Source organism: Pagrus major, chromosome 6 (genome assembly GCF_040436345.1).
Source record: "Pagrus major chromosome 6, Pma_NU_1.0".
NCBI classification, from domain to species: domain Eukaryota; kingdom Metazoa; phylum Chordata; class Actinopteri; order Spariformes; family Sparidae; genus Pagrus; species Pagrus major.
Window position 1 is genome coordinate 27,507,667 of NC_133220.1, and position 10,049 is coordinate 27,517,715.

A 10,049-nucleotide genomic window follows, 5' to 3' on the forward strand; every position below is an offset into this window, starting at 1 on the left:
CAATTATCGTTTTAATTTAATGGTACTTGCAGTGTAAAAAAACAACACTTTTTTTTTTCAGTTCAGTGTTTGATGCAAACCATTGTGTTTCAGGCACACTGAATCAGCTATCAAAATCACCCTATTCTGCTCACTTTATAACCTTCAAGACAAAATGCTCCAACAGGGCAACACAGCAAAATCAGCCACGAAAAAAGTAAACATGAGACATGAGATTGCTTAAGTCCAACTGTAACTGCTAACTCAGTGCCAAACAGAGTGTGTCAACTTGACTGGAACAATGTTTACAGTATCAACAGGTTCCTGCTCTGTCCTTTTCCAAAGGACATCTGTGCGAGTGTTAAATATTTATACAGACAGGATTTCAACAAAGACCGGATCTCTGATCCTGTTCGAGAAGAAACGTGTCAAACTGAGGCGGTGCTCATATCTAGAGCTGCAACAATTAGCTGGTTATTTGATGTTGATAAAAACATTATAGATACAAATAATTTAAGTTTCCAAACGAAAATGTCAAACAAGTTTCTTAAATGTAAGGATTTACTGTCTTTAATGATATTCATGAAGAGTCTTTGGGTTTTGGACTGTTGATTAGACAAAAGAAGCAATTAATGTCACTTTCGGACGTGGGTAATTGTGATTAAAAGTTTTTTTCACTTTTGACATTTTAAAGAACAAACGATTAATTATGAAAATAAATCGGCAGATTAATCAATAATGAGACCATGCTGTCATTTGGCATTTAATACACAAAACACAACTCTGCTTTCTTAAGAGTGCACTTGTTTGTTAGACAACACGGATCAGGGGGCTTTATTTCTGATTCCTTTCCATGGCTTTGGCAGTATTTTTGTTCCATTCTGTTTTTAATCATTAAGGCCAAATGCTTTGTTTGCAAAAAGGATGAGAATGTAACTGTAATCATTTTCTCTTGTGTACAGAGACAAACCTAATCGGATAAACTCTACGAGCTGTGGTTCAGTGTCTGTTTGTGAGCTGTGGTTCACAGCTCACAAACAGACACTGGAGGATCAAAGTGCACAAGTTAACCATTTTACTATGTTCTTATCTGAAACGGCTGCAATACTGGTTGCAGTGTTCAGGTACTTCTGCCAAAGTCTGCTTTAGTACTAAGCTGTGAACATGTACAGGCTGTTAATAATTGGTAATCACAGAGTAAGTCACGATGCGATGGGATCATAATAAAAAAAAATAGTATCACGATACAGCAATTCTGCAATAATCAGTGTGTTGCAAGACAACCATCTAACAATACATCGCAATATCTGTCCAACTTAAGAATACAAAATAGTCCTAAAAAAGGCAAAGTACAGAAATGATAAATTTTCACCGCAGTGTGGTGTCAGTTTCACAGAATTTGACATGAACTGACATGTATAAAAAATTGCATAGTCCTAGCTCTGAATGCCTTTTTATCACACACACACACACAATATATTGCCATACTGAAATTTTATCCAATGCCTATTAATATTGGACCAAGTGCTCACACAGCCTGCTGTAGAGGTATTAAAACTAAATATCTTGCAGAACCCTGACTTACATTGCAAGGGTTTTTTAACCATTTTAACGATTTGCCGATTCGAAGCTTAATAACCTTTAAAAATAGCACTTATACACACACAGGCAAACATGCCAGGTTAATGTCAAAGTGACAGATAAACGCTCAGATCTTTAGCAAGGTTGTCCTCAGAAAAGCTCCTGTCCAATGACAGTATGTTTCCTTGAAGAATGATTACAACTGTAACAGCACGGCCATAGTCTCGGTTACATCAGCAGCAGGCTGCCTGTCACACTGTTCAACTTTGATCTGTCAAACCTCTCTCTGTTCTCACATGCTAATCTGCTAGCCACGTAGCTATACTGACAGCTCCCTGAGGCGATGACAACGGACATACGGCAGCGGAAACCACCCGTGAGAGGTGAGCACCGCATTCACAGTAATGTAGGCTGCAAAAGAACCTTGAGTTTGTCGAGGAGTATGTTCTTAGAGGTCGCTGTCCTCAGTCCTCTTGCTGCAGCCTGGGATGCCATGGAAGCCGCCATGTTGACACAGAAGACCAAAGAGGGATGACGTCGCGAGCATGTGCGAGTTAACTCAGAGCCCGTTCATAGGTCAACCGGCAGACAGGGGCGGGGCTTATAACAGAGGCACCACGTCACAAGTTGAGTGTGTATTTACTATACTTATGAACTATACAGTACAGTTAATGACATAGTGTGTATAATCTTATATAGTTTAATTATAATAATAAAAATAATCATTATTATTATTACTTTTTCACCTTATCTTTAGATAATTCTCTTTTTGTCTTGCTGTTTTGTTATACACATTTTTATCTATAACTCAGTCACTCTGTTGTTCCTTTCCCTCTGCCTATGACTCTTAAGCTGTTGAGACACGTGAATTTCCCCGCTGAGGGATTAATAAAGATCTTATCTTATCTTATGGTCTATAGTGGTAGTAGTAGTAGTTCTTAGTCCAATAAAGTAATTGTATATCTAAAGTCCAGGCTACATTGCAATGACATGCACAACCTTCAAAAATTCCCCTCAAATCCATAGGTGGAAGTCATGGGGGGTCCAGACCCCGTTTCTAGGAAAAAGAGAGATTTGTCCCCCTCAATAACTTTCATCTGTGAAAACATATCATTTGAAATTATATAATAATATGCAATGAAAGCACCTGTGCTAATTAAAGATGTGTGATAATGTGTTTTTAAGTTTCCAAAGATTTGTTCCCCCGCCTCTGCCAGTCAACTTGCACCTCACACACCTGTCTGTGGACCGTCTCTGAGCGTGGTGGTGCTGGCAGACCATTGTAATTAGAAATTTTGCAAAAGTTAATTTTTAAGAGAGGTGCTATTTTTCTCTTGTGACAAAGGGTTAGGTCCAAGCACAAAAAAACGCTTGGTTTGGTTAGATAAACACTGTTTTGCTTGAATTAGCTCCCTGTTTCTGTGGCCACAAACACCGCTGTAGATGTCCTGAGGTCTCGTTAAAAACAAGTGGTTTTGTCGCCACAAGCACAGCTAGAAAATTTCCTGGGTTCTCCTTAAAAATATTCAGGTATGTCATGTTTACAAATGTTGAACCTTATTCACTTCTACCTTAAGAACTAAAACACAATTATGGTAATGACATTTTGTTCAGCCTGTTCCCTCACAGTTGAATCTGAGTCAAAATATTGGTACTTTTAACATGCTGGTACAACCCTGAACCCCATTTATCTTTCAGTATCTAGTACAGTTTAATTGTAGGCATGGTAATCAGTGTTTCCTCTGTAGTATAACAGTTCTTTTGGCAGCACCTTTGGTGTCCCCTTCAGGAATTTCTCCTGAGAATGTTTTCTGTTTATTGTCCCCGCCAACAGTGAAGTGTAATATCCGCCCTTGTTAAAATCAGAAAATGCATCAAATTGTTGTCAAGGTCTACTTTTTTTGTTTCAAGCTACAATAAAAGATCCAGTTCTCTTGGAAAAGAAAATGATGTCTGATGCACAATAGGCTTTTCAAAACCAGAATTCTCTGAATGTTCAATTTTCAAATTTTTATGTTTATTTAAAACTTCATGAGAAAAAAGAAAGTACTTTTTCCCGATAACTCAGGAACTCTTGGCAGACGTGAATGCAATCAATCTTTTTTGCTTAAAAATAGATTATAGAAAATGGTGAAAACTGATCTGAAGCTTGAAACAAGAGGAGGATTTGAATTGCAGGAAATAAAAGATTTAAAACATTGAGTGGATTAAGTATTACCTATGTATGAATTATGCATGCTTACATGGGTTGAATGGTGAATATAGGCTTTTCTTGTTAATGTTTTGGTATCATGGTTCGGTTTGTTTGGATTCCTGTCAGTTATTATCATTGTTGAGATCTTGTGAGATTTTATAAAGGCTAAATATTAGATTGTCTGTGTATGTTTAAACATTCATAAAGTCAACATGTGCTGTAATATGTTAGTGGATATATATATATGATAATTCTGTTTCATTGCTGATTCTGTGCCTGACTAGACCCATAAGGAATGGGCAGAGTAACTGGTATCAAATTTAATTCATATTTATGGAGGTATGTCCAAGTCTGTAAGTATAAGATGTATACAAGTATAAGTTCATTGTTCTAAGTATAAATACTAAGTCAAATTAAACTGTATGCCGACATCTTTGGAAAAACTTGTTCCTTATTGGAGTTTCTCTATTTGAGGGGAGGTGACCCTTTAAAGGTCCCATATTATGCACATTTTCTGGTTCATAGTTTTATTTTGGGTGTTTAAATACTTAAATATTCAATAAATACATTTTTTTTTCACACTGTCCGTTGCTGCAGCACCTATATTCACCCTCTACTATGTCTCACATAGCCAGACCTACCTCCACAGTGCTGTTTCAGCAATGAAAAAAGGTCTGGCTGCACTAATTATCATTCTTGTATAATGGGAAAAACACTCTGGCTTGTTTGTATTTCTTTAAACCAATCACATATATTGTGGGCGGGGCTAAACTTAGGATGCAGCGGGGGTGCAGGTTTGTGTTAGAATAACTTGCCATTTTCAGCTTGGAAGTTGCTAACATGATCAGCTCTCACAGGCCTGAGCAGAGCAGGCCCTGCCCCCCGTGTTTACACATCAGCTCTGCCAGTTTGGCAACCCCTGCTGTGCTGGTGACATGGCTGAGAGCGGCGTCTGTACAGTTGCAATATCACAACATTCAAGTCCTAACGGCTCATTCAAAGGCACAGTCACTGAATGCGAGCTGGGTGAATTTCTCAATTAATTGAGCTTTTTGTTACTTTCACAGTATTTATATGGCACCTGCTAATATAACCTGCTTTATAATAAAAGGTACGCAGGAAATATCACAAAAGCTTTCAGCTGTCTTTCTTGCTTTTAAACTCTGTAAAACTACATCTTTACATCTTTATATTTGTCAGGGGGTGAATAAAGAGTAAATAAAACTGCTCATTTTAATCATGTGATTGACATGACCTGAGTAGGCACTAAAAGAACATGGATTTTGAATGTCTGAGCTGCCCCATCCAGTATGTGACCTTGTGAGCGGGACAAACAATCACTGTGCTCAGCTGAGAGGTATTGGTAGGGAGCCGAGTTAAAGAGCGTGGGATGTGCGAGCTGATCTTGTCTGAATAGCTAAATAGCCCACTCACACAGTCCTCCAGAGCCCTCATTACATGCCGCATCTTGAAAGGGCAGAGAGGGCAAACCGATCATAAAGAGCAGTGATTATGACAGAGGGGGAGAGAGAGAGGGATGAGATACTCACTTAGAAACCATCAGTGTCAGCAGGCTAGAGAGGACAAGACAGAGGGGAGGAGACGATGATGAACAGCTACATCCAAGAGATCTTTTTGCAAGCCCCGTTCTGGTCAAATACCTCAATCTACATTGTAAAACCTTGAAAAACTTTTGATATGTGCAAATGTAAACCACTTTAATGTCAGCTGGGAGGGAATTTATCTCATGTTTATTTGATATTTTCGCTCTTAACCCCCTTCTTTTGGGTGAGAGCTTCTGATAGTCAGTGATCCATGTTCCACACAGTGAAATATTCTTTTGACGCTTGCCGTCCTTTTGAGACTAACCATAGTAAGCGCACAAATGAAGTGAAAAGTGCTGCACTGGCATAATACTCCAGTATGTCAACAAACCCTGTCGAATGCATAAAATGCCTGCCCTGTCTCTTTGTGTCGGTGAAGAGTGGCACGCTCAACTAAAGTCGAAGAATTCACTAAGAGCCAAAGCAAGCAGAGTGACTAAAAGATGATTCACTTGAACATTCTCAGGCTTTTGTTTCCTTTTTTCCTTTGCCTCACCAGGGGCATTTTCTCCTCTCAAGGGAACTGATATTCAGACAGGCCTGTCAGAATATCAATGGCCTTTACTAATGCAATTCAACTTTTCTCATTTTGGATGTTGTCCTGTCTCACAGAACAAAAACTCTGTTTTTGTCTGCAGTGATAGCAATCATGTCATTATTCTGCTAGAATACAAACAATATAGTGCGGCTTTTTCTTCTTCACAAAACACTTTGCTGACATATTTTGGATTTTGAATTCAGTGGGCACCTCACAAGGACGCTACAGTGATATTTTGGATAACTTTATATTATCTCATCCACAAAATCATTATTTATTTTCCAGATGTATGCTCATTTTCAAAATTAATGGAGTGGGAAAAAAACATTCTAAAGATCCATAATACTTAGGAAATTAGACCAATAGGGTATTTAGTTCTTGTACTTGCTTGAAGTGGTTGAGCGGTGAGTAAACACTCTAAACACCAGACTTAAAACTTAAAGCTGTTGTAAGTGATATATTTTTGTATTAAACAGCTCTATATTACAACAGTAATCACTGTGTTTGGGCAGTAACCCATGTCAGTAACTCCTCCTCCTGCTCATGCAGTAAAAGAGAAAATAAACGTTCTGGTATCGCTGCACACTTTATCCAATCAGGACAGAGAACTCCACAAAGAGGTGGTCCTGTCTGCTTATCGATGTGCAGAGAGCAGGATCCTACTGTTTGCTGCTATGTCTGGCAATTAGCACAGCGCATTCATGTGGTGACGTCGAGAGGAGGGACGGGATTGCTAACTGCTAACACTTACAGCAGCTTTAAGATTTTGGACAAGGAGTGCATTACATGCATCACCCCCTTTTAAGATATATCCCCATGAATCCTATCCTAGAGAGGTATTCATCAGCAGAGATGTGAAAAAAGAGACACTTCAGAATTAAAACTAGAGATCATCTTGCGATTGGATCACACCAGCTACAGCACCCATCCATATCCTGACGTTCTGACCTATGTGTGCTCAGTACTCATTACTACATTGTTACATTACTGAGACGTCATTTTATTCAAACTCAGCCTTTATTTTGATCTCAACTACACATCTGTTAGGTTTGGTGTCTGCATCTTGCATAGTTGTGACACTGCTGCGGCGCAGACAGACAGACAGACAGATAGACATATGATGATATGAAGTACTCAGACTTAGAAAAACTTGAATGTGTGAGTGACACAGAACATACAAACACATTTAAAACACATCAGACAGACAAAAACAATTATCTGTAGCAGTCATCTTCACTGTCATCACAGATCAGGCAGACATTTCAAGTGCATGTCAACAATTATCATTAAAATGTTGGGAAAATAAACGGTTATTATATTGTCATCCCCTATTTATCCATTTATTTCACATCCTCTGGTCCATGTATGTCACTTCTATAGCTCATGTTTCTTGTTTAATTGAGTTATTGTCATGGGAATAATTGAGTTTGTAATACAGGTCGGCCTGTTTCCCCATGATTTTCCCACAGTTCCTCACAATTTTTCCTAATTTGTCTCTGAGTGATTTTAAAATGCTCATTACAGCATACAGTACAAACAGAGTATCCTCTCAATTAAAGCATTTGTAAATGACGTCAGGCTTTTGTTATCAATGTAAAAAAAAAAAGAAGTAAGAAAGTAAATGAACTGTTGACCCTTATTATAAATCAGATCAAAAGGTGTCTCTAGGATCACATTTTGCCATGATGAAGAACACACACAGAGACAAATACACAAACAGAGACTCACAAGGTGAAAACAATACCAGCCACACTGTTCTAGCTGTATATCAAATAACACAGAAGAACAAGCTTTTCATTTACAACTATCATGTACCACAGACTCTGAATAAAGCAAAATGATGAATGAATGGAATTCAAGTATTAAGCACAATGAAAAATTACAATTTTAGTAAAAATATATTGTGATACAAGAGAGTAAGGCTCAAACTGAAAAGACCGTATCTCACCACACACAGTGTGGGAAGATTGCTTCACTGTCAGTGTGAAAATCAAGATGTTTGATTTCAGCCTCCAAAAACATGTGACAAGTTACACTAGAATGCATACATTTTCATCATACTTTCTGGTTAACTTCCCTACATTCTTAATTGCCCTGTGGGTAATAATAATGTTGCACATCCCATCTTTTCTTCCTTCTGCTCCCCTCCCCTGAGGAAAATGTGGAGGCAGAGAAACTAATTTGAGGTTTCTCTCAGTAATTTATTGTCAGCTTCCGCTCACTGAGCTGCAAGCCGTCAGAATAGCAGAGACAGACAGCCGCAGCTCCCAGCAGGCCATGCGGTCAGCTCTGACCCCTCCCTCGCACTTAAATAACAGCGGGGTGCTCGGCTAACAACCCACATGCGCTCACAGCTTGGGGGCTGACACCTTCAGTCTGGACCACACTGTCGATCTCTGTTCATCTGCCATCGCCCTCTCTTTTTCTGTTCTGTCTCAGGTGTCTCTCTCTGTCTCTGTTTCCGCTCACTGTGATACTTCCACTCCTTGCTTGCCCTCTGTTGTTCTCCCCGCGTCTCTTTGTTTCTTGCCTCTTCCCCTCTGCACACCTTCTTTTCTCTGACCTGCCTGTTAACCACATTTCCCAGATGTGGGTTCAAAAAGAGAATTCAGCACGCTCCTCCTGACTACAGGGCCCTCTTCAAAAGTCATTGACACAATGACAGCAAGGTTTCTGCCCATCTAATTAACGTGACTGGCTGGACAGCATAGCAGATCACCAGAGAGGGAAAGGAGAATTCACCAGCATCTGAAAGGCTTTGCTTCACCGTCTGTCTGTCTCTCTCTGTCACTCTCTCTCTCTCTTTCTCTCTCCCTCTCTTAAAAGAAGGCCTGGACACTTTAATGACCCTTTTCTCAGACTGAATGCAGATAGATCCATTTCATTTTATTCCACCAGACATGTCCAAGCACCAACTTACTGGTTTGACCTCTGTGAATAAATGTATACGATGCACTGAGGCCAAAAGTACAGCAGTGCATACAAGAATAAGAGCACATTGGGCGCATGCAAAGTCTGAAGGTGGCAATTCAGCTTGGTAACAGCACTGTGATTCTACTCAAAGCCACAGTTTTAGACTCTGTTTTAATATATGTTTACATATAGATTTATATGGCATTAGCCAGCCAGGGAACAGTTTTGTTTTCTATCCCACAGAATACCAAATGAGTTAGAGAGATGGGGAATTAATGCACTTAACTGCTGAGTCAACAAGCGAGGAATCCAGCAGCTTAGTCGCACAGACAGTGAGCAGACTGCCTGACAGGGAAATTAAAATAGGCAAGAAGGACGCCACGAAGACCTGAGAGTGACGGAGGAGCGCGGACAAAGAGAGAAAGTTAAAGAGATGGGCAGAAGAGGGGACGGTCACTGCCACCCTGTGCTCAGCACATCTTTTGATATGACAGACGGCAAACATAATTAGTCATCGTTTTCTGTGCTAACCCTCGAAGTTCACAATGTCACAGCCATGCATATGTATGAGGCTGAGCCCTTCCTTTCATCCTCCCATTTGCTCGCAAAGAGTTTGGACAGATTATGACCCAGTAAACATTTTTCGCTCCAGAAGCAGTGCACGGATGACTTTCAGCCCAGTGTTGACTGCCATACCTTCGCATCACCCTGCAATAACTTTCACTTTTCTACCGTGAAATCCTTACCAGCCCAAGAACATAAGATTGTCAAAGCTTGGCTCGTGTGTGCCCTGAATGTCAGCGCCGGAGAGTGAATCAATACAGCGACAGGAGCTGCCACATCTTAGCTATCTCTCTCCCCCAGATGTCTGACAGCCACACTCAGCTGGAGGCCCTCCATTAATGTGCTGTGGAATAACATAGTCAGTGGGTCTCCATGCTTGTAGACAGATGCATCAAACAGGGCTTGTGAAGTGATGGGCCTACAAGTGTGTGATGCTCCTGCAGGTTTTGCAGCAGTTCCCTGGATGGAAATAACCAGCTCTGATCAAAGCGGGGGAGACATAATATTATGATATCACATGAGAGAAGCACTCATGGAGGTGATTGATCTGTTAATCATGTATGCATGTGAGCTGATGCACAGAGGTCCATTGGTGGGCTCTTCACTACATCTTTACAGATGGTACCATATAGAGATATCATGATCATATTCATTTGAGAGTTTAGCTGCACTGCAG

At 40.0% G+C, this 10,049-nt stretch overlaps 1 protein-coding gene across 1 annotated transcript in view; it reads right to left on the reverse strand.

Moving 5' to 3' along the window:
- Positions 1 to 2,085, reverse strand: part of suclg2 (succinate-CoA ligase GDP-forming subunit beta) — a 102,103-nt gene extending 100,018 nt beyond the window's left edge. Inside the window, exon 1 of the mRNA XM_073468119.1 lies at positions 1,984 to 2,085. Coding sequence (XP_073324220.1) covers positions 1,984 to 2,067 — 84 coding nt within the window. The 5' untranslated portion in view covers positions 2,068 to 2,085. The remainder of the gene's footprint in view (positions 1 to 1,983) is intronic.
- Between the last annotated feature and the right edge of the window lie 7,964 nt (positions 2,086 to 10,049).